Below are 27,612 nucleotides of genomic sequence, written 5' to 3' on the forward strand. Positions count from 1 at the left end.
GATATAAAGTTTATCTTCTGTCGTCCTAATTCTTCAATGCTATTTGGGACCACTAGGCCACTTTAGATACTTCAGAACGAGGACGACCTTGGCTCCCTAACCATCGTCTGTAGGACGATTGGTTCCAGATCATGATCGAATGAGAATGCACCCTTCTTCCGGAAGCCGAACTTCTCATAAAACGAAACGTTATAGTCAAAGCATTCCAAGTATGTGGGTTGACATTGGGCGTCAGCCTAAGCGGTCATTAGATATATGTTGGCCATGAATAGCGCATATTACCGGGAGGTGACTGGATCCGCTTGGTAACACTACTACGAGGATGGATAGATACGCACCAAGGCAAGTCCATACTCCATCACTTTAGTGGCATAGCCCTTGCCTCGGGAAGGTTCTCTCGTACCCAAGTCGGTCAATACCCAAGTGACGGAAGCTCGCGTCCCCATTGTACTGGTCATGCTCTTTTCCAGTGTATCCCACGAACCAAAGAATCTCGCTCTGCCTTCCCTTCCAAGTCGCAGCCAGAGCAGCCATAAACCACTCCTCCAGTATGTTTTCCAGGTCCAGTCGCAACCAGGTGGCAGCCAAAGACCAACAGAGTCATAGCACGGGCCGGCAGTAATGACAAGGCCATCATAACAATGGGCAGCGGTGAGGCATTTGTATATGCGAAGATTCAATTTCTCCTCTTCTGGTGTAAGTGGGCGATTGTAATCAGATACCTGGAGGTAGTACCGGGCTATTCGATCATCCGCAAAGCACTCTGCGAGGGACGTGGCAGCGTTCTTAGCTTCTTTAAAGTGAACTGCGCGGGCCATAATATCGTGGCTTTCTGAAGATATCATGCCCATGCATATTTAGCAACTGGGGAGGTGGATTGGAGCAGATGGAAAATGATCAGTGTGGCGGCCATGCAACCTGTTTAACGGCGGGAAACGTGACGGTGTGCCATCTACCTATTTGGCTTAGCTCTGTGGATACATTATTTCTAGGTGCCTGACCCACCTATGGGGTATCCATGGTTAAGATGTGGGTATCCCATAACGACCCATCATCCAAGGGAAGGTTTTGTGAGCTGTGCCCGTATTATCTCATTATTTCGGATGATGAGTAACTCTCGGATATTGAATGAGCGATCTTTCAGGATCCAGAATATCCTTCTCGCTGGGACCATTCTTCCATTTACTTTATATGGAAGAAACAATACAAGACGCAATTCTGTTTCGCTGAAAAGTGGCCTAGCAATACAGTTCTGCAATTCACTTGAGGCATTATAGAGCATCCACAGGTCCGCCTTTAAGAGCTTTGGCAGATTAGTTTTAATAAATAGCCATGCATATCTTTTCATACCTACTCAAAGACCAGTTGCGATAATTCCTGGGGCAGTATCATTAGCATCATCTCCACGCTAAGCAGTTCTTGCAGTGAAGGATGCTGCTGGCCACCTAGAAATCTGCGCAGCTGTTGAACTTCTTAGATGTTGCTGCGATGGCGGTAATTTATTTTCTGCCCGTGCGACTACATAGAGCTGGTCGTTCGTACCTTGCCTGAGGTCGTGCTATTAAAGAGTTGTTGTCAGGTAGATTGGGGCTTCAAGGCCATCTTTGGGGGGCAGTGACTTCCGGCGTACACACCCATGTCTGCGGCCGTACCAGCACGAGAGGAAAGATGCGTGCACTCCCACCACATTTCGTTACAATAAGATACTCTCTTAGGCGAAACATGTCTTCCCCAGAATCTCTTTGTACACACTTCAGGCAGGAAATATTGTAAACAGCTGATCACGCAGACTGCACCTTCTACTGGATACTGGGGGCCAAGCATGGGGATGCGTTATCTGTCCTGAAGCACTGCACTCATTTCTTCCGCACTGGTGATGAGTTGCCACCCATTTTGAGTGATGAGATTGCGGGAGACCTCAGCTGAGAGGGACGATGCAGCCTAAAGCCGCAAGGGCATCCCGGCAGTTACGCGATGAAAATTCATGATATGAAGAGAATTCCGAAACTGCTTATAAAGCCGCGAAATGAATCCCGGCATCGACGCCACTCCGTTTGGCGCAAACCCAACTACTTAAAAGCAGCTTAAGCTATTTTATAACTTGTTACCGACCTGATAAATTCTCATTGATCTACAACTCACTTATACCATCTGCTTGTTTCAGAAGTAAGCGAAATGACCGCACAAGGAAAGCACGCCCTCATCTTCGGCGCCTCCGGTATCTCGGGCTGGTCCTTAATGAAGCAATGCCTCTCCTACCCAACCCCTTCGACCTTCGCCCATATCACAGGGCTCTGCAATCGGCCCGCTGACAAACAGAGCTTGATGCTCCCCGACGACCCCCGCCTCAACATCGTCTCGGGTATCGACCTGACCGCGCCCCACGAAAGAGTCGTATCAGAACTCAAGAAGAAAGTACCCAGTGTTGAAGAGGTGGATATTGTTTTCTTCTGTGGTACTTTTCTCCCTCCCCTCTTCACTGATCCATATCGTGGAGTTTTGGTGAGATTAACGCGGAAAACAGCATACATTCAAACGAACGACCACGCCTCCCTTCGCGAAGTCAATACTGCACTCCTGAAAACTGCCGTGCAAGCTATAACCACTGCCTCCAAGAAAGTGTCGACTATAATCCTCCAAACAGGCGGAAAGGGGTACGGTCTCGAATTCCCGGATAACGTCCCCATAAAGACTCCGCTCCACGAAGATCTCCCCCGAATTCCAGAGCCGTATCGGAGTAAGATCTTCTACTATGACCAGTATGATCTGCTCGACAAAATGACCCAGGAGGCCGGATGTACCTGGACGTTCTCGGACATCCGCCCCGATGGAATCGTGGGGTTTGCGCCGGGGAGTAACGCGATGAATATGGCGCATGGGATTGCATTTTACCTTTCGATATACAGGGAGGTGTTTGGGGAGGGTACGAAGGTTCCATTCCCTGGAAACAAGCGTGGGTATTATTCAAAGCACTCAGATACGTTTCAGGATCTATTAAGTAAGATGGAGATATATGCCGCGGTGAACCGCGATAAGTGTGGAAATGGGAGTGTGTTCAATGTTGCGGATGGGGAGGCTGTTACCTGGGCGGGTGTTTGGCCGGGGATCTGCGAGTATTTTGGTCTTATGGGTGTTGAGCCTGAGGAAGTGAAGGAAAAGAAGGAAAGTATGGAGGAGTTTGTGCAAGGGCATATGAAAGAGTGGCAAAGGCTCGTTGAGAAGTATGGATTGAAGGAGGGAACAGTGGAGAAGCAGAATTGGGGGCATACGCATTTTATGTTGGTTGATTTTGATTTCGACCGTGAATATTCGCTGGAGAAGGCGAGGGGAGTCGGGTTTGAAGAGAGAATTGATACGGTGCAGGGGTACAAGATTGTGTTTGATAGGATGGCCGAGGCGCAGTTGATTCCGAAGATTTAGGTATCTTATGTATCTGAAGTTATTCAAATGATATCCATGTACAGACTATAGCGGCGGAGATCTACTAGGGAGCATCGTGCTCCGTATTAGGCTCGGACATGCTCAACCCACTCGCTCAATGCACCATCTTTTTCCACCTGTCCATCGACAGCCCTGACCACTGAGGAAAGTTCCGTCCCACTATCTATCCCAGACGAAGATCCCATCTTCTCAAAGACCTCATCCACCTCTTCCAAAGAAAGCCCCCCGGTCTCGACATAGAACACCCACACAATCGGTATGAACAAAATATTCAATGCTGCATAGATCAGATAATACCGCCACGCAATCTTCTCAATTCCCACGGGTGTCGCCAACACAACGGCATAATTACAGATCCAATTCGTCGCTGTCGCGATCCCCGCGCCCCGATTCCGCCATTGCTGCGTGTTTACTTCGGCCGGGTACATCCAAGGCACGGCAATCCAGGTTAGTCCGAAGACAGTGAAGAACATAAAGACGAAGGCAATCGCGACCTTCGACCACTGGTCTGTATGTGCACCAAGGGACCCACCAACGAAGGCGAAACAGATGCCCTGGAACAGGGCGCCGGCGAGCATGAGATTTTTTCGCCCGATGGAATCGATAAAGACGGCGCCTCCGCAGGTTGAGAACATAAGATTCATGGAGTTGCAACATGAAAGGACGAGTGAAAGGGTGCGGGAGACGTTGAGAGAGGCAAAAACGACAGGGAGGTAGTAGTTTATGACATTAATGCCGCCCCACTGCTGCATAAACTGCGTCCCTGCACCGAGGAGGATGCGGCGGGTAGTATGAAGCCGGTCTTTGCGGAAGAGGACGCGCCAGTTGATAGCGGCGGTGAGCTCGAGTTCATGGTGGACAGAGCGGACGGAGGCCTCGTGGAGAGCTGTGATTTCTGGATCGTCGGGAGTCGAGGCCTTGTTGTAAAGACGGGCGAGGACGACGCGAGCTTCGGGCTCGCGGTTACGTTGAATGAGCCAACGAGGAGAATCGGGGAGCCAGGGTGTGGCGGACGCTGCAAGGAGGGCGTAGAAGATTTGGAAGGCTAGGGGGAAGCGCCAGGAGACGCTGCTATGGTCGATGAAGCCGAGACCAAAGTTGAGCCACTGGGCTGTTACGTTGCCGAGCTGGTTGAGAGCGAGTTGAAGGACAATGAGACGGCCGCGATGGCGAGGCTTGGACATTTCCGATTGCCAGACGGGAATTGAGGTGGTGTTGATTCCATTACCTACGCCTGCGACGAAGCGGCCAACGATCATCTGGGCGGAGTGGTATGAGGATGCCTGTAGGACAGCTCCTACAGTCAGGATGAAGCAGCCTAGGGTAATAGAAAGGCGACGGCCAAAGTAATCTCCCAAGGCCATGCAGGCGATAGCCCCGAGGAAGCACCCGAGGTCATACGTGGCCGTGATATGGCCAATCATCATAGAACTGGGATAATCAAAAGTCTCCTGGAAACTGCGGTTCTCAATCAAGCCGCCAAACACGCCTTGATCGTAGCCAAACAAGAGGAAGCCACTGCCGGTGGCAAAGGTCACACCCGCGGTGAGGCGGTTCCCCTGGAGACTCCGAAGTCCCATATTAGCAGATAATAAGAAGAAAAATAGCCGATATGTGGGCAGACACTATATGAGATCGATGATGAAATCCCGGGGCAGAGACCCTGCGGACTAGGCTCAAGCCATGGCTTTTATACTTTAGCAACACTAACTCTTCCCCATGGGGTCAACAACCACGCCAATCTAGATAACGCAATTCAGACTGCCCAGGATCTTCACCTTTTGGCTAACAATCTGGTGCAGTTCCGGCACAAAATTGGAAAATGAATCTCGTGCTGCGGGATTCAATACGGGATCCGATATCCGCTACACCACAAGTGCGACCAGTTCGGAATCGGACTGCCGTTATATTATACTTGGATGACTTTGCCGAGCTGGAAGGCAAGAAAGTCCATCCTGCCAAACGGGTCACTTTTCCATCCCACTGTAAAACACCATGTCTGAAACGATCAACTCCCTCTTGAGCCTCGCCGGCCGTGTTATCATAGTTACGGGTATGAACCCTTCTCCATCTTGCCTATTGGGAACATCTACACCGCGATTGATGTGCAGATGCAGCTGACAGTCTGTTGAAGGTGGGGCCCGTGGAATTGGTCTAACTCTCGCCGAAGCATGCATGGAAGCTGGTGCGGTGGTTGCAGTTACTGATATCGTCCCGCAGCCTGACCAGGAGTTCATATATCTCCAGGCAGAGATGCCCGGCCGTTTGCACTACTATCCGTAAGGGGGATGGTCCAAACAGGAGAATATTCCCTTTGACAGAGATGACAGTTGCGATGTTACAAGCAGAGAACAGCTAGTGCATGCGTTTGACCAGATATTCCATAATCATCAAGGAGTGGATGGGATGTTAGTTGCTACCATATGGCCATTCTAACCAGTAATGTTAACACATGCTCCAGTATTACTGCAGCAGGAATATGCATCGACAAGCCCTTCCTCGAGCACACTTGGGAGGATATCCAGCGGCAACAGGCCGTTAATGTACCTCTCAAACGCCCTCGACAGGATTAAAGAGAAGTGGTGATGCTGACGGAAAAACAGGAAACTGGAACGTTCTTTGCAATCCAGCAGACGGTCCGAAAGATGAAGGAACAGGGCACAAAGGGCAGTATTGTCATGATCTGCTCCCAGACAGCACAGCATGTCTCACCGGGCCACCAGCTCACCGCGTACGCCGGAAGCAAGGGCTTCGTCTGGTCATTCGCGCGGAATCTAGCACATGAACTTGCTTCTGATGGAATTAGGGTTAATACTATTTCCCCAGGGTACACACTCTCCCTCGATGGTATTTATTTTTGAGAGGTCTGCTAACCTTGGCAGCTATATCGCCACGGCGATGAATCTGAGTATCGCAGCACGCCGTCCAGATCTCCATCGGATTTTTAACGAGGCACCGCCAATGGGAAGGATGGGACGACCGGAGGATCTGAAGATGGCTGCGTTGTATTTGCTCGGTGAAGGGTCGGCATACGTTAGTGGCTTAGATTTGGTAGTTGACGGGGGAATGAGCGTTACTTCTGGTACTTTCAAGTCTATTCTATAAATTATATAGAGTTGAATATATCTGTTCATTTCCTCTCCCCGCTCTCATTGAATTCAATCTTCTTCCCCGAGACGAGGCTCTCCTGCAACGCCTGTGCAATTCTCAACCCCGTTAATGCGGCCTCAATCTTCAAGGGAAACTCTTTTCCATCGAGGATCGCCTCCACGAAGACATCTAACTCTGTTACAAACGCCTCCTCATACTGATCCATCCAGCTCGGAAGCGCCTCTGATACAATCCCATTTGGGCCCGAGACCTGCACCTTATTCATTGTCGGGATCAGATTTATCCCAATCTTGCCATCAGTCCCGACGATCTCCGTACAGTTGTCATATCCGTGCAGTGTCGTTCGTGAATGATAATAATACGCAATCCGACCATCCCAGAATTCAACAACACCCACGGCATTATCAACATCGTTAAATTCTGTCATCTCGTGGTGGTGGGAAATCAACCCCGTCCCATAGCAGGATTTGGGGATGACCTCGTCCCCGAAGAAGGATAATGTCAGGTCTATGTCATGGATGACAGTGTCCACAAAGATACCACCGCTCACCCGGGCATAGTTGATGAAATACCCGGATTTATCGAGTTTTTCGGTGCCCTGCGAGCGGATAATGAGTGGTCTGCCGATGACCCCGGCCTCGATCTTTCTGCGGGCGTCGGCGTAGTTTTTGTCGAACCGACGGACGAAGGCGACCATTAACCTGGCGGCGAGGGTCTTCTTAGTTGTCTCGATGACAGATTGCAGCTGTGCGAGTTAATGGTATAGCATGGTTATTTGGGAATGAGAATAATGTACCTCAGTGATGTCGGTTGTGATCGGCTTTTCGCAGAGGACATGGATGCCCCGCTCCATGGCGGCTAGTGTATGCATGATATGCAAATTTGTTGGGGAGGCAATCACCACGGCCTGGAGATTGGGAGTGCGAATCATATCCTGGAAGTCTGTGAAGACTTGTACACCCTCGGGCTTAAGCTGTTGCTCTGCCCATTCAATTTCATGTGGTGCCGGGGAGCACACGCAGAGGAGACGCGCTCTGGGGACACGATGGAGGAGATTCAGGGCGTGGCGCTGGCCCATTCGGCCGATGCCAACGACGCCAATGTTGAGTTTGGAAGACATGATGATTTTGTTGAGAACTTTTTGCAGTAGAGTTAGTTACTTCTCGAATGCCTTCTTGTTCGATTGCCTTTATTTATTGAATGGATGATACGTTCAGCCCGGGAAGTGGATCCCGGCTGGTTACCCTTCTCGTCTAGATCATGACATTTCCAATAGTCACTGTCTTAATCGTTTGATACTCGGCCATCCCATACTTGCTCCCCTCCAGCCCATATCCACTTTCCTTGATCCCTCCAAACGGTGCCTCAGCAGCACTAATCTTCCCTGTATTCACACCACACATGCCCACCTGGAGTTTCTGCGCAACTCGCAACACCCTTGCAACATCCCTCGAGTAGAAGTAACCTGCCAGCCCAAACTCCGTCTCGTTCGCTAGCTTCACCACCTCCTCCTCGCTGTCAAACTCAAAAATAGGCGCTAATGGTCCGAATGTCTCCTCCCTTGCAACAGCCATATCTGCCGTTGCTCCCGAGATCACTGTGGGCTGAATGAAGAACCCATTCCCAAGCTCCTCAGGAACGACTCCCCCCGTCCTGACCTCCGCATCTTTACTCACTGCATCTGCGATATGCTCTTTTACCTTTTCAACAGCTGCAGCATTGATCAACGGTCCCTGCGTTGAGCTCCCCTCTAACCCAGGACCACACTTCAACTCCTGAACCCGCTGCACAAGCCTCCTTGTAAACTCCTCCACAATAGGCCGTGCCACATAAATGCGGTTCGTACAAACACAAGTCTGTCCCGAACATCGGAACTTACTCATCATCGCGCCTTCAACCGCAAGGTCCAGGTCCGCGTCTTCAAAGACAATAAATGGCGCGTTGCCCCCCAGTTCAAGGCTTACTTTCTTAAGCGACCCAGCGGCCAACTTCGCAAGCGCCTTCCCAACCCTGGTTGAACCTGTGAAGCTTATTTTTCTGATCAGCGGATTCACCGCAACCTCGCTCGCCACGCTGCGGTCTTTCGTCGGGATAACTTGCACCACTCTTCCAGGAAACCCAGCCTGAACGGCTAACTTCGCCAACGCAAGCGCCGTAAAGGGTGTTTCAGAGGGTGGCTTGACAACAACCGCACATCCCGCACCAAGCGCGGGCGCAATCTTCCGTGTTATCATTGCCGCGGGGAAGTTCCAGGGCGTGATTATCCCACAGACGCCGACGGGTTCTTTCAGTGTCATTATCACTGTATTCATTGTTGAGGACGGGATAGTGTCGCCGTAGGCGCGGGGTGCCTCAGCGGCAAACCAGGAGATGAAGGAAGCGGCGTAAGCGATCTCCGTGTGGGACTCAACAAGGGTTTTGCCGTTCTCGAGGCAGAGGAGGGTTGCCACTGGCTTGGTTTAGCAGACGCGTCTTGTTCCAAGACAGGCGAAATTGGGGAAAAGTACAATTGTCGATGTTAGCCATGACAAGATCATGCCATTTCTGGAGGAGTGCGCCGCGGGCTGCGGCCGTTGTTGAGGTGAAATATTCTTGCTGTGCGGTTTGGGCGCTTTGTATGGCGGTTTGCATGTTTTCCATGTTACTGTTTGCCGCTGTGCCTAGGACTTGCCCGGTGGAGGGATCTAGTGTCTCTGTTAGATGGTGATCGAGGTTAGAAGGGATATTAGAGAAGATGTACCGTAGACGTCGAACGTTGTCTCCGTTTCCAACCACCTGCCATCGATGAAGGCCGAATTCTGAATGAAGAGGCCCGACTGGCTCAGTTTCTGGATTGTTTCGGTGTAGGAAGACATATTGATGAAGATGCAATGCAAACCGACTGGGCGATATCACCTCAAGAACAGACTGCATGGAGATACTTGCGGTCATACTTATATGGTTGAGACTGGAGAAACCCTAGATACCGGGATACAAGTCCCCAGGAATATGAGTTCCGGCAATCCCTCAGGTTATTCCACAGGAAGAAGGAATACAATCGTCAATCGACACCCAGTTCCACTATCTAATAAACTGGACTACCTGAGTGCGGAGACCTCGCAGCCCGGCTCTGAGCGCATCAGCAACAGCCGCATTCCGGACACACTTTATATAAAACACCCCCAGAAGCGCCAAAAAACCCCACGCTCCGCGATTCATCTTCAGCCACCTCTTAACCCGATGCACAGGCCAGAAAATGGTACCGCCCTTCCAGATAAACGCGCTCCAGTCTGGGAAATAAGTTTCGAACCAGAACTTCGCGGCCTTTGCAGGCCAAGAGGCGGCATTGCGCCCGTGTTTGCCGATATACCAGTTTGAGCAGTCGCCCGAGAAAACAGTATCCTTCAGCCGCTGGTGGGTTAGATTCGTGTGCTTTTCTTCAGCAGATTGCTTTACCTCCACAATGCCGGTTCGGCGGTCGAGGATGGGGACGAACAGGGATTTTACTGCGAAGACGACCTGAGTTTCGCAGGCGAAAAGGGCCGAGTTATTTGCAGGGAAGCTGTTGGGTCCGAAGCTGTAGATAAGAATTAGTGACCATTCGCTTCTTGATAGTTAAAAGGTAAGAGGGCTTGACGCACATAATCGCCATATTCGGAAAATTATGCACATAAGTACCAAAGTAAGCCTGCGCGCCGCGAGACTCTTCCCACTGCTGATTCAGGGAGATCCCTCCCTTGCCCTTGATTTCCATGGGCGCAAGGAACTGCGAGACTTGGAAACCTGTGGCAAGGACTACAATGTCGAATGCATCCTCGACCCCGGAGGAACCAATGATACCATTCTCTGTGAACTCCTGGATCCCCTCGTTCCGTAGCACGACACTGGATTTATGCAGGCTGTCCAAGTAATCCGGGTCAAAAATGCGGCGCTTGCAACCTATTTCCATATTCAAGTCAACTACCTCTTGCGCTTAACTACAAGGGGAAGGTATTGCATACCAAGAGGAAAATTTGGCACAATAAACTGCCAGTACTTCTCTGGCGTGCGACTTAAAATATACTCCTTCGATTCGGCCTCGGCGGCCAACCGAGCAGTAACGCCTTCGGGTGTAGGAAAGTACGTATTCGATTCTTTCTCTGCTTTCATGAAAATCTGGAGACGCAGCCAGCGCTGCCAGAGGGGGATCCAGCGGAAGGCCCATTTCTCGGCTACAGTGAACTGGTGGTTTGGCTATATTGTGTTAGCTCCGGGCATGGAACGCGTTTGGAAGACAGGCATACCCGTGGGTGGTACCATTGCGCACTGCGGGCATATTGCTGCACGAAGGCGGCTTTTTCAGCTAGGGCTGGGACGACTTGTGCTGCGCTGCAGCCGTTGCCAATGACCGCCTAGACGAGTTAGTTGGTAATAGCAGCTTCATTTCTATGGAATAGATCCATGTGAGCGACATACCACGCGCTTTCCATTATAGTCGACCGAGTGATCCCACCGTGCTGTATGAATGATGGGGCCCCTGAACTGCTCCATACCCTTGAAGTGAATTTCGCGGGGCAAAGAGATGGCCCCGACGGCCGAAACAAAGATACTAGCATAGCGCACGAACTTGAGATCCGTTTTCACGTCGCGGAAATAGACTGTCCATTTTTCGCTCTTCTCGTCCCATACTGCGCCTGTGCATTCAACAGAGGGAATGACATGCTTGCGGAGATCGAATTTGTCGACTGTGTCTTCGATGTCTAAGCGGATGTCAGAGACGAAGCTTAGCTCTGGTAGACTGTTGGGCTTAGGGCTAACCCACATTGTAGAATCTCTGGCTGCTCGCAGAGCTCTTTTGACCAGTTGGGATTTAGGTTGAAGCTGAAGGAGTATAGATGTGAAGGGAGATCACAGCCACTGAATCACGATTAACATCCCAGTAGAGACAAAGAGCACAGAAGGAGAATACCAGCCCGGATAGGTGTTGCACCTCCATGTTCCTCCTACACCGTCGAGTTTATCATATATCTACCTCCTTAGCCAGACACCCATGCAACGGATCCGAGGATGCTTACTAGGAAGTCGTCAAACCCGAGTTCATGTCTCAGCCGGTACGCCAAGGATATGCCTCCAGGACCGGCACCGATGATAATCGTGTTCGGGGAATCGGCTTCAGCCATCGTTCTTCGCAATGGTACGAGGGAAGACAGAGCGGTGTCAAATCTGTTCGACCGAAGCTGCATCTGCACTGAATTTAAACGCTCCAAGATTCCGAATAGATACGAAATGGTCTTCGGAAGCGTAATCCCGTGTTTTTTCATTTCCGCTCTTTCTTCCATTAGGTTTGTTATTATAGATAGACGCGATGTGGTCATTTAACCGGCCTCGGGATTAGTTTCACGCTCCATTTACATAGTTGCTTTCTTTCTTTCACTTCATTACTTCTTACCTTTGCCACGTATATCAAATACTGTTGTATTATCTACTTCATCCATTTCACATATCCACAATGCTCGTCGCAACCTCTAGCAAAGGCCATTATCTTCGCGGCGCAAAACCCGCCCAATTGGAAGAACAACGAAGTCCAAACCGCCATCAGCTCCACGAGCCTCTGTGACTCAGACGTACACTATTACATCTATAACCGCAACGGCTCAATCCAAGATAAAGAACTCCTGCGGCGGCCACGAAGCAGCTGACCTGCTCGTCGCACTTGGCCAAGACACCCAGAAATCTAGTCTCCCCAGGCCGGGTGACAAAGTAGCCATTGAAAGCGGGTTCCACTACTGTATCTCGGTCTGGTGCTATGCCTTCTGCTCTCTTCAGGCCATTGAGATCATGGACGCCGTACCCCCGCCAAAAACTGGCCGCGTATGTAAGGAAGCTCATCACACATAGGTTCAAGATGCAATGTCGCAGTTGGTCATCAAGGCTGCTATATGACATCCTACTGCAGCAATAATAAGGCCTTCCAGTTTGACGAAAGATTTAGAATGCCACCCATGTTCAAACAAACAGAGACCAAAGGAGACAGGTCGAGAAGCACAAATTGCCTTGTCTCTGAGAAAAAGATTTAACCAGTCAGTTACAAACAATACCCGCTTTCCGACCCATGGCCTAAGGTACTTGCAACCATGCATTAGAATTAAATTTCCTGCTTCCAAAACCAGCATAGAGTACTATGCTGGTTGCAATACGAATGCGAGAAACATGCAAAAGGAGGGTTATTGATAGTGCTCCTCCAACCCTATACCCAGCATGCTTTCCAGATTCCATGTTGAAGCCCAGCCACCTCTTTCTCCGACATAGAATCCTCTTTTTAAATGTGAAGGTTCAATTATTACCGCCGCAAAGCCTGCTTCAGACACAGGGGGATGACCGTCCTTGCTGTTCGGGAAAGGAATTCCGTGCATGGAATCGAGGCCGGAGCGAGTACCAAGGTGGTCATGCCCACGTGCACAGATATATATATATACATCAATGGTTCCATTCAGCACTATCATAAGCTGCTCAATAGCGGTCTATGAACTGAGACACGCTGTCCTGCTATATTCATCATTACTACCATCTACCCACCATGTCGCCCGTAACATCAAGGCTCATAGAAGAAGACGACGCACTCGCCGTACTTACTCTCCGTAACCTAATCTTCGACATATGCAACCAGAATGGCGGTGGGCACGGAGGCTCTGCCATTGGCATGGCAGCTATCGGCGTCGCATTGTGGAAGTACATCATGAGGTACAACCCGTCGAATCCGCAGTGGTTTGATAGGGATAGGTTTGTACTTTCAAACGGTATTCGCCCCTCCTGGTCATCATCTTTATACGTCATTATGTCAGAAAGCTAATTAGGATGACTGTAGGGCACTGCGCAATGTTCCTCTATGCCCTCAACCACCTAACTGGGTACGACGCCTGGACAATGGCGGAGCTGAAAGGGTATGGGGACGCAAAGCTGAACGGGTATGAGACGCTTGCGCATGGACATCCTGAAATTGAGTGTCCTGGTGTCGAGGTTACGACAGGGCCGTTAGGTCAGGGGATTGCGAATGCAGTTGGGTTGGCGATCGCGGCCAAGAACCTGGGGTGGACGTTCAATGAGCCGGGGTTTGAGGTTGTGCGGTCGAGGGTCTGGTGTATGACCGGGGATGGATGTTTGATGGAAGGGGTCGCGTTGGAGGGTGAGTTTGTCTGCTTCCTTACCTACGAGGCCTACTTTAGGGTATAATTGATGCTAATGGTAAGCAGCGATCTCTCTAGCCGGGCACCTGAAACTGGACAACCTAACTCTGATATACGATAACAACGGTGTGACTTGCGACGGTCCGCTAGCCTGGATCAACACCGAGGATGTGAATCCTAAGATGCGTGCTTCTGGATGGCATGTGCTCGACGTACTTGATGGATCCCACAATGTTCAAAGTATACGGGAAGCCTTGCAGCACGCAAAGAATCTTCAAGGAAAGCCAGTATTCATCAACATCCGCACAGTGATTGGAGTCGGGACAAGCACAGCAGGCACAGCAATGGCCCATCACGGTGCCTTCGATACGGAAAGTGTCGCAGCATCTAAGATCCGCGCTGGCCAGGATCCCTCTAGCACGCACTCCCCGTCCGAACGAGGCCTGGCCTTCTTTCGAGAGAGGAAAGCAGCCGGTGAGACCCTGGAGGAGGAATGGAATGACCTAATCTCGCAATACGCAAAGAAGCATCCAGTCAAGGCTGCGAAATTTGCCGCTCGTCGCTCGGGGAATCTAGACACAGATTCGATCACAAAAATTCTCATGAGGCTAGACAGTACAGTGTTCGAGGGCACAGCAACTCGAGAATCCAATGGACTCATCCTGCAGAAGCTCTGGGCGGAATGTCCCGCTCTCTGTGGCGGAGGGGCTGATCTCGTCACCTCGAATAAATTCCTCTACTCGGAGACCGACATCTTCTTTCCAAACACTGGAGCTGGATGTAAGGGTCGATATATCCGCTATGGGATCCGCGAGCACGCAATGGCGGCGATATCGAATGGGCTGGCAGCATATCACCCGCGCACGTTCCTCCCTGTCACGGCGACGTTCTTGATGTTCTACCTATACGTGCGTCCCCGTTCCTCATACATGCGACAAACTAATGGAAGAAACGAAATAGGCCGCTCCCGGCGTCCGCATGGGCGCGCTCAGCCATCTCCCTACCATCCATATCGCCACCCATGACTCCTTCGGTAAGCCAGGACCTTCACCTACTCGCCCGCCTCGTTCTTGATCCACTAATATACCTTGTACAGCCGAAGGTCAGAATGGCCCAACGCATCAGCCCGTCGAACTGGATAGCCTGTTCCGAGCAATGCCAAACTTGACATACATCCGGCCCTGCGACGCCGAAGAGACGCTCGGCGCGTGGATCTATGCCCTGACTAGCGCGAACGCAAAGACCAGCCCGACTATGATATCCGTCGCGCGGGACCCTGTTTCCCACGTTCCAAATACAGATCGACTACAGGTCCTGCGTGGGGCGTATGTGATTGACGAAGTCATGGATGCCGATATCACGCTTGCTAGCTGTGGGAGTAGTTTGTGCCATGTCGTTGACGCTGCTCGGATCCTGCGCGGAGACGGTGTCAAATGTCGAATTGTGAGTTGTCCGAGTTTCGATCTTCTCGATCGTCAGGAGAGGGAGTATCAAGAGGGTGTATTTAGGCTCGATGGGAAGCCTATTGTTAGTGTGGAGGAGTATGTGGCGACGACATGGGCGCGGTATGTGACGGCGAGTATTGGGATGAGTGGTTTCGGGTACTCGGCATCTAATAAGAGTAATTATGCGCGGTTTGAATTAGATGCGGAGGGTATTGTAAGGAGAGTGAAGGGGTATTTGGCTTTCTTAAATGGGAGGGATGCGAGGGGAGTTGGTTGGCAGTCTCTGTAGCTTGTCCTCGGTTAAAATAGACAGTGGCATCCACAAGTACTTTGAGTTGATTCTTATCTAGAGGTATATCTACTCAAACGCTCGAGGAATGCCTTCGCTGAGCAGAATATTGCATAGATCAGGCTCCATGAAATCGACAGAGTACAAGGAGCCTTCTACCGTGGAATCGACGCCAGGTCGCATATCAGCGCAGAACCCCGCGCTGGCCGCAGAGCCCTGCAGGCTTTGAGTTTGGTTGGCAAGAATATCTTTCCACGGCTCACAATGAATATCAAACTTCCTCTTCACGCCGCGGGCCATCCTACTCCGCTGACGAGTCTGCCATTCCCGCTGCAGCGTATTCAAGAAGGTACTCGTCCGGTTCGCATTTTCGAACTGGCTCCCCATTTCGTCAAGCGCGCGAAAACAGGTACTTAAATAAGCCACCAATTCCCGGTCATGTTCATATTGCCGTGTTGGGACTATAGCAAATATGAGGATCAGTGCGGCAGAGAAGATGAAGGACACGACTTGGAAGTTGGCCCGCCGGAAGCTATAGTATCGCTCATATAGTGCCAGAGTTTTGGCAATGGCGATGGCTGATTCCATGCACATCATGCGGGCATGCGAGGAGCCTGGGCCTTGGGGTGGTTGTGGTTGGATATGGTGCCGGGAGATATATGGGCGGTGGCAGTGGATCATCAATTGGTGGTATTGCATGCTTTACTTCTTAGTGCTGGATCTGAGACAGGCCAACAACACTTACTGAAGAGCCAGAACATGAGGTAGCGGCTGTGGAAAATCTGGCTTCTCGTGGATATTCAGCTCCGGTGGGAGATTTGCCTTCCATAGTCTCAACTTCCCCACTGTATCGGAGGTAAGCTCTTGAAGCTGATGTTTCGAGATCTCGCAACAGCCGTATCTATCTCGTCAGCCTGAGCTATTTAATAGGAGTGGGGAAGTGCTCACAAAATGTTCGTAAGTGGTAACATGTAATCATACAATGAAACCCACTGGTAGCACATTGGCCCTAGCGGATTCGGGAGGTTGGCCATATTCATGGATAGATACGGAGAGCCATACGGCTTCCACTTCATCGGAGGAAGGTGACTGTCCCTGTCAGGCTTTGGCACAGTGACTCCATCCATCGGGCTCCGAGTCGGTCGACCTAGATAGTAACCCCAGAATCTAAACATCAGCAGCTGTCAAAAGAGAGATAGTGAGGAAGTTGCTTACTGCTCACTCATGTAGACGGCCCAGAAGGTTATTCGGCGGATATCGTAATCCTTACACGAAATAGTACCCCTTCCCACATAAGGAGCCATATCAAGGTGCAATCCAAGGTCAAAGGCGAGCCGCATTGCCATCCCTACTCTTCTTAATAGAAATCCCGAGGTCACGAAATTCCCACTCACCACTATACAGCCAGCCTCTCGTGTCCCTCGTACACGACGCTTCATATGCACCCAAGATAACCAGCGCCTGTACCGTCGTGAGGGAAGGGTTCTCTAACTCTGACTCGAGTGAAATCTTTGCTCTATCACTGAAAAACTCGGCCAGGGATCGTGGGAAGGTCACAAGGTCGGGGTGATATTTTGGCTCATACTTAGCACCGATCGCACACCTGATTTGTTAGCGACCAACCTGTGGTTCCAGGAATTTCGACCCACATTGCATCAGACAACGTACGAGAATAATATGGCGAGTCAACCCCATCATTATTGCTCTTCTGCGCCCTCGACCTCCAAAATATCTCCTCATCTACGGCATGCAAACAAGGGTCGTGCCAGGTAAAATATAACTGAAGCAGATGCGTCTCAAGAGATTCGTCTACTTTCAGTCCAAGTCCCGCATCCTCCAGCATGTCCTGCGTCGCTCGCTGAGACGAAACTTGGCACGAAGGCGCAGCATCAACCAGTATATCCAGTAACGTGAAGTTCGACGTGGACCCAAAGTACCGCAGCCGCCCATCATGCGTTACCTGGAGTTTCCCTAACCGACACGAAAGTTGGTTTGTGACTTCATCCTCCTCCTCTTCGTCGGCGTTATTCTCTGGATGCGGTGCGCTTTCTTCACCCCGTCCAATGGGCGCCGTACTATGGTAGAGGCCTGCATCCGCCAGCTCGAGCAGTGCAGACGCCGCATTTGGCGAGGAATCATCCGGAGCAGGAGCAGAAGATATATTCGTTCCGGTGCCATAATAACGCAGTTGTGAGGTGTCCTCTGGTGTCCGTGAATGCGCTGAGTCCAATTCTGACGATCCTACCGGTGGTAACAGCTCCTGGGCATTCACAGTCCCCGCACCAGCCGCTCCAGTCAACGGCGCCTGTAGATCAAAAGCCCCATCGCCCCTAGAGTGACTCTCGGGTATCAGAGCATCCTCAAAGCCACCGTGGGAGACTGAGGCCGCGGCCATTTCAGTAGTTTTGCCCCTGTCATTACAAGGTGCATCATCAAGTTTCAGCTCAATCGTCTCAAAAATGTCCTTGATAGTCAGATAATCACTCTCCTCCATCTGCGGCACCTCCAGGCCCTGGTCCTGGATATAGCGCGAGAGTCGATTTATTCTCTGCGCAAGGACATGGATCGTGACTCGCAGGGGGACTCTAAACATCCCACATCAGCATGCAGTTTCTTCGAAAATGTATTCTGGCCCGCTTACTTGCGCTTATCGCTAGTCTGCCGATAACTACAGCTCTTCCCCTTCGCCCGACAGTTCCCGCAAACCGGGGTAACACCGTCGCATTTCACCTTGCCTTCGCGGCAGGGATTGCAGGCTGTTGTGACGTGTTTACGGATGGGTTTAGATGATGCCGAGGATCGTAGTGGCATTTTGCATTGCACTGCTAGAACAGACTTGATATTGAGAGTTCTTTTCGTTGCTTCTCCATGCTACTGAGGCAGGTTGCAAGTTGAGATTATCCTCGGGAACCAAGTTCCGAGGGCCACGTGACGTGTCTATGGAACTGTGCGACATGATTCACATGATGACATTACGCGGCCACTGTTCGACCCATTGCTACGAAACCGTGCCTACCTGCTTACGCAGCTGCGAGCTGGCCACTGCTGGCTGGCGTGTTACAGGAAACTGTATCGATTTCGAGATGATGACAAGTGTGAATGCGTTGCAAAGGAACTGTCACCCATGTCATACTCGACTGCCCGCGACTGAAGATACCACGGCAAAAACTACACTGAGAGGTCGGCGACGCATTCGGCGACGTCTCAACCATGGTTAGGAGAAAAGGGGAGAACCAGCCACATGAAGGCTGTACTAGATTTTGCAGAAGCATCTCGAAGGTTTCGTAGCGCCGCGAACCAAGGGAGCCGCAAGGACAGAACCGAAGGCAAATGGCCAATACAGGCCCTTAGGCGAGGCTTAAAGTTCGCCCGTAAGAAATGGGATCGTGTACGATAGAGACACAAAGGTAGGGATATAGTTGTAGTAGCCTGCGTATCGCTTAAGCAGTTGATTTTAAACCACTACCCAGTACCCACTACCCACTATACTGGGTACGGATTCGTATTTTGGTGTCTAGTGGTATAAAATCGATATAAGCGAGGGGTCAGTGTAAATGATATCATCATCATCGTCGTCTAGGGAGATCTACTCTTATATATCGGTGGCGGCTGCTTGGTCTCGTTCTCGAAACGTGTGTTGATGAGACCACTAAGCGTCTGGCCCGTGCGTCAGTCTAGTCTATCCTCAGTTCCTCACGCGGATTAATCCTCCCAATGACCGGAGTACTCTCCCGATTTATGATGAGAGAAGTCATCAACGTATTGCGACTTCACCGATCGAGCGACTGCAGGGCGAGATACGTTAAAGAATTTGGCCGGAATCTTCCCGATGAAGTCTTCCCATTTCGCGCTCTGGCGGCTCTTCGTATGATAGTCACTATGCTGGAGGCGCTGTCAAAGGTCTGAGCAGCATATTTTGCGCCTTGCGTTGCAGTCAGGCTGTCCCTCATACTGGATTAACGTCTGCGGCGCTGACAAGAAAAGGCAGTAGATCACTGCCGATGGTCGCAGCCGGTTAACTTATAGCATGAGAGCTTCGCAATGGGGAACGAAACTGTCTCGCGACCTTGGGGAAATGGATTCCTTAGCCACATCCCCGAGTACAGAGAAGTGCGATACCTTTCACCATTGCACACTCTTCTCTGAATTCTCGGCCGCACCGCCAAAATGCTAGTCCGGGAATTGAGTGCGGGTCAGTGGGCTCTGGTTCACAACATGTACGTGCTACTATTGCCGCCTGCCGCAACAATTCCACCACCCATATTTTTGCCAGAAGGCTGTTGCAGGAGGTCTATCAACAACATCATTTTTAATCCTGTATGAAGGATAACGCTGTTTTGTTCATGGGGAGGCCGCGAATAAAACTATAAGACCTTTACATTTCACTGTTCCCACGGCCCTAAAACCTGGTTCGTGGCACACATGGAATTTCCATTAGATGCTTTGAGACTGACACAGTTAACATGCAGCAGGGCCCTGTAGCTGTAAGGAGCGGAAGAATTCGGCGACCCGGTGGAAAGATTTCTTGGGCGCCCACGGAGGCATAGCCTTTGATCTCGGGTCCTGCTCGGGGAAGTATTTGACCAACGAGAAGCACATCATGTCAAGGTCTCTGGCACCTTCTCCACTCCGCATACAGGGAAATGAAAACACATAGATGAAGACCCCGTGGACATTCGCCTTAGCGAGAAGATTGAGCTGTGTCCATACATAGTCCGCTTGTTCCTCCTCACTCCGCGTCGGGACAATGTCGCCTTCGAACACGCCGCTTCCGTCCGGGTTTGTGCCTTTTAGAAGTATGAAGCCACCATCTCCTCGCCTGGCTGCTCCCTCGTAGGCGCAGCAGCCGACTTCAAGAACTGCGAGAGGCTTGTTGAGCCGATAACGTTCAAGGCCCGAAATGTATTCCTCTGCGGTCTCACCTCGCCGATAGTAGTCTATACCAACGATGTCGAAAATGTCCCAGTTCACAACTTCCCAGGAGCCAGCCGAGTACGTGACTGGTCCCCTAAACTGGGCCCGAATAACCTCAACAAAAGACTGCAAGACATGATTCAGTACCACAGACTTGTCACGTAAAGCCTGCGGAATATCTTTCGATATGTGGCCGCTAGAGAACTGAGAGCCGAGGAACATTGCACGCTCATTGAATGACTCGCCGGGAAAAACTCCCTTGTTGAAGATCGTGTATTCACAGCCGGCAATAAAGACTGTATCAATGCCTTTGATTCGCAGTTTTTCAGCCGCCTTCGCGGCCTCCTCATAGTAGGCGCGCGTCCCGTCGACGCCCTCATTCATCTTCCACGGATTAAAGAACACCTTTAGTCCCATAGAGTGGGCTGTTCGTGCAGCGGTTTCCAACCGGTAGATGTCCTCTCCCTCAATGCGCACAGCGTTGGCGTGCATATCGTTGGCGATGGTGCGCATGTCGTACTCTACCAAAGCGGGATCGAATGGTTCGACGGAGAATCCATCCCCATTGAAATTGAGACCGACATCGTAAACAACACCACGGTACTTCATGGTTAAGTGTTTTGTTTAAGCGTTGGGGAAAGCTAATCTGCTGGGAAAAGCCGCAAGAAAGGGCAAGAAATAGCGAAGTATATATGGCCAAAGACGGTCGCGACTCTTCCGGAGTGCGCGCTCTTGGCGCTCCGTGAGTCCGCTGAGACACTGAGATTTCATGAAACCTACAGATCCGTCTTTTCCGGCATCCTCGTCGGAGAAACCCCCACCCCCCTCCGTGCTTTCCTTCAAAACTTCAATTTTCGCTTTCCCATCTGTCCTTTACAACTCTCTTTGGCGGTCCCTGCGGAACCCGTTCTTATGATGTCAGGCGGCGCCGTAGACAACCGCTGTAGGCCCACTGACCAGGAGCCTAGGGAGGAAGACTTCGGCTCACAATGGAAGGGTTCGGTTGAGCATAAGACTGCGGCAACTGAGAAAGTGGCTGTAGGAAGGCCTTTTCTTCGATTCATGCTGTATGGACTACGGATGCTAATCATGGTGGACCAGAGACTATACCTAGAGCGGCCTATCACCTAGCTTTCTATTGACTCTCTTGTTCTATGACAGACCAAGTGTGATCGCGTTAACCCATGTAAACAATGCGTCAAGACTGGAGCGCGTTGCACCTACATACTCGGTCATAAAGCCAAACCAAAGCGGCAACGAATCCTCATCTCGAGTGAATAGTGCGTTCGAACTCTTAATTCCCGTTTATTTCGGTACTGATGTCGAGTGATGATTGGCAGTGAGGGAAGACTTGAGCATATTTCCAACAAAATTGACGAGCTTGGCGAGATAATAAAGCGGTTAGGTGATGAGCGCCTTGGTACTCCTGGCTTCGCGAATCCAGCTGAATTACGAGTGCCATCATATTCGTTGCTTCAGCCCAGCAGTGCTCAAACCCGCGAACAGCCTCTAAGTCGGGCAAACGTTATCGAGTCCACATTGTTTGCCCAAGTTATCCTCGTAACTGAGGCTCTCCAGGCTACTGTGATGGACAGCTCGTATGGCAGCGTTGCCACTGAACGTACTTCCGCACTGAATCTCTTGTGGACGACAGTCAATGTCCAGAAGCAGAAGAATGAGAACCTGGAAGGCTCACGTCCGTTTCCGAAGGAGCTTCCTTCAGGCTTCAGTCTCAGGGATCTGCCTATCCCTTCTTTGGAAAAAACCATGACGTGCTTAAGGATCGCTCAAGGTGCGCGCCCCCTTATTTTTACGAGGCGCTGTATTTACTAAGTATCCTTCAGAGAGTACGCCCAGTCAGCTTTATTGGCCCTTCGAGTTTGGATCCCTAACTGAGTTCACTCAATACGTCATCAAAGCCTGCTCGCCCGGTCCCATCACAGATATGGAGCTAATTATTGTCCACTATGTTCTGTCCTGGCTCTTTACCGAGTGCTCGAATAGAGCGGTGGGTGAGGCTGTCAGGCGAGATTACGAGGTGCAGGCGCTGACCTGCAGGGACAGCCTGGAAACAATAATATCAAGCCTTTCCTTCCATATAAATACGAATATGGACTCTATATGCGCTATGTACATGGCTGTATGTTTACCTCTGAAATCCCCGTTGCCCTTCTCGATCGTAGTTGTATTCCTAGTGCTAAAATTGGCAGGCCCTTCACTGTCTTCATTGTGGAAAAGCTTTCACAGCGTGGACGTTTATTTCCAGGGCGTCACTTATGAGCCAGGCCCTTGGGTTACATAGCAACCGCGTTATGGCAGTAGAGCCAGCAGTTACCCAATCCACAGATCCACACCCAACCCACCCAATCCACGCTATGGGTTGGATAAGGGTTAGCCCTAATCCAACCTACATGGGTATGGGTGGTTGATACCCAACCTACATGGGTGTAAATAAACTATTTAGGTATATGTGACTAGCAGAATTTAGTAGGTATATAGGTTCTATAATTTATCTAACCTATCTAATTAATCTACTTTCTATATCTATTAGTCTTTAAAGTAAAAAGTTAGATGGAATAAAACTAAGAATTATTTATAACTATATTATTTAGATATATAGTTTTTAGGTATTAAGAATCTAATATTAAGAGATTTAAATATATAATATAAGTATATAATTTAAAACTTAATTTAGAGGCTAGCTATCTTATAATAGTCTAGATATATAGTATTATAAAGAGACTATATAAAAGCTAAAGACTATAGCTTAGTAGACTTTATAGGCTTTATAGGCTTAGTAGGCTTAGTAGATTAAGGAATAATAGGCTTAGAGGGTTAAGGGATAATAGACTTAAGAGTTAAGGGATAACAGGCTTAGAGGGTTAAGGGATAATAGGCTTAGAGGATTAAGGGATAATAGGCTTAAAGGGTAGTAATATAATAGTAGACCTAGCATAATTATTATCTATATTATCTAAGAAGGTAAAAGTATTATTAAGGAAATCTAGGTCCTTATTATTATTAATATATATTTTACTTATTATATTATCTACCTTACTAACTAACTGATCATGGTAGTAAAGTAGATTCTATTTCTAAAGTAGTTTCTTAGACTTAGAGATATTATATAACTTAGCATAGTCTTAGGTAATTATAAACCTATTAGTATATATCTAGATTATAATTAACTTAATAGTAGCTAGGTATAATTAAGCATAGCAGTAATAATAAATATCTTAAGTACTATTAAAAAGCTATTTAATACTAACTCTACTAGAAGAGTGTTAGATGCAGAGAACATGTACATAGTGAACTATGGGTGGTCATATAGGTAGTATGTGACCCATAGAGATATCATCTCTGCTAAGGTACAGGAGATGCTTACACCTTAGTAATTAGTTTAACTATAAAGGCATTACTACTACTATATTATCTACTATATAATAGAGAGCATTCTATAAGTGCTCTTATAGTTCTAATTACTCTACCTATTAAGATAGCCTAGTAGGGAGCATTTTTATATATTTTATAAAGTAAAATAGTCACTACTAGGAGCACCTCTAATCCAGGGTAATTATATGCTTAGTGAACTACTAATAATAGAAATATAATAATAGACTAAGATATAAGCACCACCCCTAAGGCCCCTAAGCTAAGTAATATTAGTAGATGCTAATCTCCCCTACTCTCTAAAGAAGATTATAAGGCTATATAGAAGTAAATTACTAAACTAGAGTAGATAAAATATAATAATAATATACTCCAGAAGCTTAGTAAGACTATTAAGTATATATAATAAGCCCTAGACAAACAGGACCAGCCTACTACCTCACCTATATATACTATTCTAGATAAGGCCACATAGATACTACTTAGACTAAGATCTATGCTGCCCAGAATGCCTATAAATAATAATAATACTAAACTATTAACCTAAAATAATAATTCCTTAGATATAGATACTAAGACTATCCTAAAGATCCTATTTACTATAGGTTTCTAACTTAAGAATATACATAATTATACTAAGTTTATTAATAATATAATAGTATACTTTAAATAGCACTACTAATACTATACTAAGAAATACTAAAAGATATAAGTAGTAGTTCTACTACTTACTAATAAAATACTTAACTAATAGATAAGATACTAAGAATTACTACCTATGAAGCAGATGTGGGAGTAGCTCATCTAATTCCTACTAAAGTAAGTAAATAACCTAAAGATACTAATATACTATATGCTATAGAAGTACATAGATGCTAGGCAGCTAGAAGTATAGATAGTAGCTAACTTTATAGTATATCTAGAGTAGTAGGAATCCTAGCTTAGCATTAGCTACACTAATAAGTAGTAAAAAGTATAGCTCTAGATAAAGCTATGCCTAAATATTTAAAGTAAGATCTTAACCTACTAGATTATAAAAGATATCTCTTACACTAGCTATATAGATAAAGCTATAGCTATTAAAAGAGAATTAACTAAATATAATAAATATAAAGGCTATATACCCTAGAGAGTAGATATATCTACCTATAATAGATATTAAGGAAGAGGCAGAGGCCTAGGTCTAAAGAAATATAGCTTTTATAACTAAAAAGAGTAGAATCATAGAGAGGGTAAGAGCACTATTAAGTACTATAGCTATGGTGGTAAGGGCTATATAGTAGTAAAGTATTTAAAGTATGTAAAGTATAATATAGAACTAAAAAACTAGATAGTCTAGTAATATATATAGTAGTAGCACTAGGCCTAAGTAAGGGAACTATAGATACTATATCCCTAATACTTAATATAACGATAGCTATAGATGAACCTACTAGAGATATAGTTAGGAAGAATATTAACTTACTCCTAGATATAGGAGTATAGGGAAACTTTATTAGCTAGTACTAGGTGAAGGAGAACCTACTACTATAAGTAATAGGTATATCTTTGTGAATAAAAATGAACAGTATATACTAAATAGTATATAAATGACAAAGGAAATTTCATGAATATAGAGGGGAATAGATGGCTTGCCTAGGTATAAAGGAAGAATAGGAGGAATGGTAGTAGAATAGAATAGAATAGTAGAAGGAAAAATAGCTAAGGATATCTTAGCTTAATGTCTTAATTCCTTAATTAATTATGACTAGCTATAGGGTGATTTTAAGGGTGTATTTATAGATGATTCCTTCTAGCATAGGCCATTCGAATATTGAATGATCTCATAGCTGGGTGATCTCATAGATTAGATCACCATTTGCTAATGGTTGAAATCGATGATGATCAATGATGATCCATGACCATAAGGTTAGAACCATAGATATGATCAACGATCAACCATAGCGGATCAACCCATGGATATGGTCAACAATCAACTATAGCATGGTTTTCACCAACACCCCCCCTTAAGCTAAACATGGGAATGTTTAGATTAAATATTCATTTTCCTAGTGCAAAAACCTTTCTTTATAAAAGGGAAAAAGGCACTAGTTTCTTTCCCTAGCTAATATGCTAGTTTCTAGCATTAAAAACCTCTAATCAGGTAAAAATATGCTAGTTATATCAGCCTAGAATGAATGGCAATTCTTTTGATATGGCTGATCTATAAGGATAAAACCCTCATGGGGGATAAAACCTTATTATCTTATATCCTCACTAGGTCCCAGGCTAGCCATTTTCATAAATGTCTTATGTAGCAGATTATTCTCATTTTTAGTGAGGAAATCAGCTAGCTGGTATTTTCTAGGGATGTAGATAAGTTCTACTTTTCCCTCTTGAATAGCCTGTCTATTGAAATGATATATTATTTCAATATGTTTAGATCTTTTATGAAATTCAGGATTTCAGCTAGTTTCTTAGCTGAATCACTGTCTACTAGGATCCTAGGGGTCCTAGCAACATAGCCTAGATCAAGGTGATCATTTAGGTATTGGAACATGCTATTTAGATAAATAGCTTCTTTTATAGCCTCTTTTAGGGCCATATACTCAGCCTCACAGCTACTAAGAGCTATGGTTTTCTGTAGCTGAGAGTTCCAGCTTATAGGGTTATTAATCCCTATATCACCACTTAGGCTAAATATATATCCTGAAGTAGATCTTCTTTGATCTAAATCATTACCCCAGTCAGAATCAGAATATCCTTTTATAAAAAGGTTATTCCCATTGCAGTTATATATTAGGCCTAGTTCTGGATATCTTAATAGATATTTCCAAATCCTATTAAGAGCATTAAAATGCTCATTATTAGGATTAGACATATACCTAGCACAGTTGGTAGTGCTAAAGGTAATATCTGGCCTGGTTTTTAGGGCAAGATATAGGATAGATCCTATTTGCTTTTGATATTCATTGATATCATTCTGACTAGCTAGGCTAGTAGACTTTCTTAGCTTAATCCCAGGTTCCCCAGGGATTAAAATAGGCTTATAAAGGTCATATATACTAAATTTCTTTAGTAGCTTTTTAGTATATGTGCCTTGGTGGATGAATAGTGTTTTATCTTTATAATTTATAGAGATATCATTCCCCAGAAAGGTTGCCACTGAACCTATTTCTTTTAGTTTTATATATTTTTGAGCCTTATTAGATATCTCTCTAATATAGGCTAGATTTTCATGTATAATAAGAATATCATCCACATGGCATATAATAATGCATTTATTAGTGGCATTTATAAATATACCTTCATCATAAGGAAGGACATGAAAATCTAGTTCTTTTAGGACTTTAGTTAAATATTTATACCAAAGCCTTGGGGATTGTTTTAGGCCATATATAGCCTTATTTAGGTGGCATACTTTACCCCTATATTTAGGATCATTATAGATCCCTATAGGTAGAATAGTATAGATATCAGCATCAATATCAGCATGCACAAAAGCATTTTTGACATCATATTGCATGATATGCCATCCTTTATTAATAGCTATTATTAGGATTAGGTGCCAGGTTTCAGTTCTGCAGGTAGTGCTAAAGGTTTCTAGGAAATCAATTCCTAACCTTTGGTAGAAACCCTGGATCACCCATCTAGCCTTATATCTAATAGTTTTTTCACTATTAGTTATATAGCTACTAGTTATAGTAGTAGCATTATTTATGGGTTTTTCTTTGAAAACCCATCTACCCTTTAGGGCAGTTTTCCCCTTAGGAAGATCAACTATATCATAGGTATGTTGCTTTTCTAGCTCATTAACTTCCTCTAGGCATGCCCTTAGCCATTCCTTAGAATTAGGGCTATTCATTGCCTCAGGGAAGGTATTAGGATCATTTATAGTAGT

General features: G+C 47.3%; 10 protein-coding genes across 10 annotated transcripts, besides 3 other annotated features; 3 read left to right on the forward strand and 7 right to left on the reverse strand.

The window, feature by feature from the left end:
* Positions 1-314: 314 nt before the first annotated feature.
* Positions 315-818, reverse strand: NFIA_003810 (uncharacterized protein; the record flags this gene model as incomplete). Its single annotated transcript, XM_001258921.1, has 1 exon — positions 315-818. The coding sequence occupies one exon, from the start codon at positions 816-818 to the stop codon at positions 315-317; it is 504 nt and encodes a 167-aa protein (XP_001258922.1).
* Positions 819-2,175: 1,357 nt separating this feature from the next.
* On the forward strand, positions 2,176-3,420 carry NFIA_003820 (SDR family oxidoreductase; the record flags this gene model as incomplete). The annotated part of the gene is made up of 2 exons (XM_001258922.1): positions 2,176-2,455; positions 2,525-3,420. 2 exons carry the CDS (start codon positions 2,176-2,178, stop codon positions 3,418-3,420), a joined length of 1,176 nt encoding a protein of 391 aa, XP_001258923.1.
* An 86-nt stretch (positions 3,421-3,506) lies between these two features.
* Positions 3,507-5,021, reverse strand: NFIA_003830 (sugar porter family MFS transporter; the record flags this gene model as incomplete). Its single annotated transcript, XM_001258923.1, has 1 exon — positions 3,507-5,021. The coding sequence occupies one exon, from the start codon at positions 5,019-5,021 to the stop codon at positions 3,507-3,509; it is 1,515 nt and encodes a 504-aa protein (XP_001258924.1).
* Positions 5,022-5,616: 595 nt separating this feature from the next.
* Positions 5,617-6,546, forward strand: NFIA_003840 (SDR family NAD(P)-dependent oxidoreductase; the record flags this gene model as incomplete). Its single annotated transcript, XM_001258924.1, has 5 exons — positions 5,617-5,720; positions 5,772-5,849; positions 5,903-5,984; positions 6,045-6,268; positions 6,324-6,546. The coding sequence occupies 5 exons, from the start codon at positions 5,617-5,619 to the stop codon at positions 6,544-6,546; spliced, it is 711 nt and encodes a 236-aa protein (XP_001258925.1).
* Positions 6,547-6,571: 25 nt separating this feature from the next.
* On the reverse strand, positions 6,572-7,672 carry NFIA_003850 (NAD-binding Rossmann fold oxidoreductase family protein; the record flags this gene model as incomplete). The annotated part of the gene is made up of 2 exons (XM_001258925.1): positions 6,572-7,297; positions 7,349-7,672. 2 exons carry the CDS (start codon positions 7,670-7,672, stop codon positions 6,572-6,574), a joined length of 1,050 nt encoding a protein of 349 aa, XP_001258926.1.
* A 133-nt stretch (positions 7,673-7,805) lies between these two features.
* On the reverse strand, positions 7,806-9,407 carry NFIA_003860 (NAD-dependent succinate-semialdehyde dehydrogenase; the record flags this gene model as incomplete). Its single annotated transcript, XM_001258926.1, has 3 exons — positions 7,806-9,001; positions 9,060-9,236; positions 9,293-9,407. 3 exons carry the CDS (start codon positions 9,405-9,407, stop codon positions 7,806-7,808), a joined length of 1,488 nt encoding a protein of 495 aa, XP_001258927.1.
* A 205-nt stretch (positions 9,408-9,612) lies between these two features.
* Positions 9,613-11,690, reverse strand: NFIA_003870 (flavin-containing monooxygenase; the record flags this gene model as incomplete). Its single annotated transcript, XM_001258927.1, has 8 exons — positions 9,613-10,108; positions 10,173-10,470; positions 10,533-10,764; positions 10,815-10,922; positions 10,987-11,270; positions 11,333-11,427; positions 11,480-11,538; positions 11,586-11,690. 8 exons carry the CDS (start codon positions 11,688-11,690, stop codon positions 9,613-9,615), a joined length of 1,677 nt encoding a protein of 558 aa, XP_001258928.1.
* Positions 11,691-13,087: 1,397 nt separating this feature from the next.
* Positions 13,088-15,428, forward strand: NFIA_003880 (transketolase; the record flags this gene model as incomplete). The annotated part of the gene is made up of 5 exons (XM_001258928.1): positions 13,088-13,290; positions 13,365-13,693; positions 13,761-14,602; positions 14,655-14,727; positions 14,791-15,428. 5 exons carry the CDS (start codon positions 13,088-13,090, stop codon positions 15,426-15,428), a joined length of 2,085 nt encoding a protein of 694 aa, XP_001258929.1.
* A 69-nt stretch (positions 15,429-15,497) lies between these two features.
* NFIA_003890 (Zn(II)2Cys6 transcription factor) lies at positions 15,498-18,239 on the reverse strand (the record flags this gene model as incomplete). The annotated part of the gene is made up of 7 exons (XM_001258929.1): positions 15,498-16,128; positions 16,174-16,329; positions 16,377-16,595; positions 16,644-16,776; positions 16,823-17,031; positions 17,078-18,013; positions 18,070-18,239. 7 exons carry the CDS (start codon positions 18,237-18,239, stop codon positions 15,498-15,500), a joined length of 2,454 nt encoding a protein of 817 aa, XP_001258930.1.
* Positions 18,240-19,886: 1,647 nt separating this feature from the next.
* On the reverse strand, positions 19,887-20,951 carry NFIA_003900 (uncharacterized protein; the record flags this gene model as incomplete). Its single annotated transcript, XM_001258930.1, has 1 exon — positions 19,887-20,951. The coding sequence occupies one exon, from the start codon at positions 20,949-20,951 to the stop codon at positions 19,887-19,889; it is 1,065 nt and encodes a 354-aa protein (XP_001258931.1).
* A 2,189-nt stretch (positions 20,952-23,140) lies between these two features.
* Positions 23,141-23,266: a microsatellite.
* Positions 23,267-26,044: 2,778 nt separating this feature from the next.
* Positions 26,045-26,176: a mobile genetic element.
* Positions 26,177-26,256: 80 nt separating this feature from the next.
* Positions 26,257-27,612: a mobile genetic element.

This window comes from Aspergillus fischeri, genomic scaffold (assembly GCF_000149645.3).
Source record: "Aspergillus fischeri NRRL 181 1099437636265 genomic scaffold, whole genome shotgun sequence".
NCBI lineage: Eukaryota > Fungi > Ascomycota > Eurotiomycetes > Eurotiales > Aspergillaceae > Aspergillus > Aspergillus fischeri.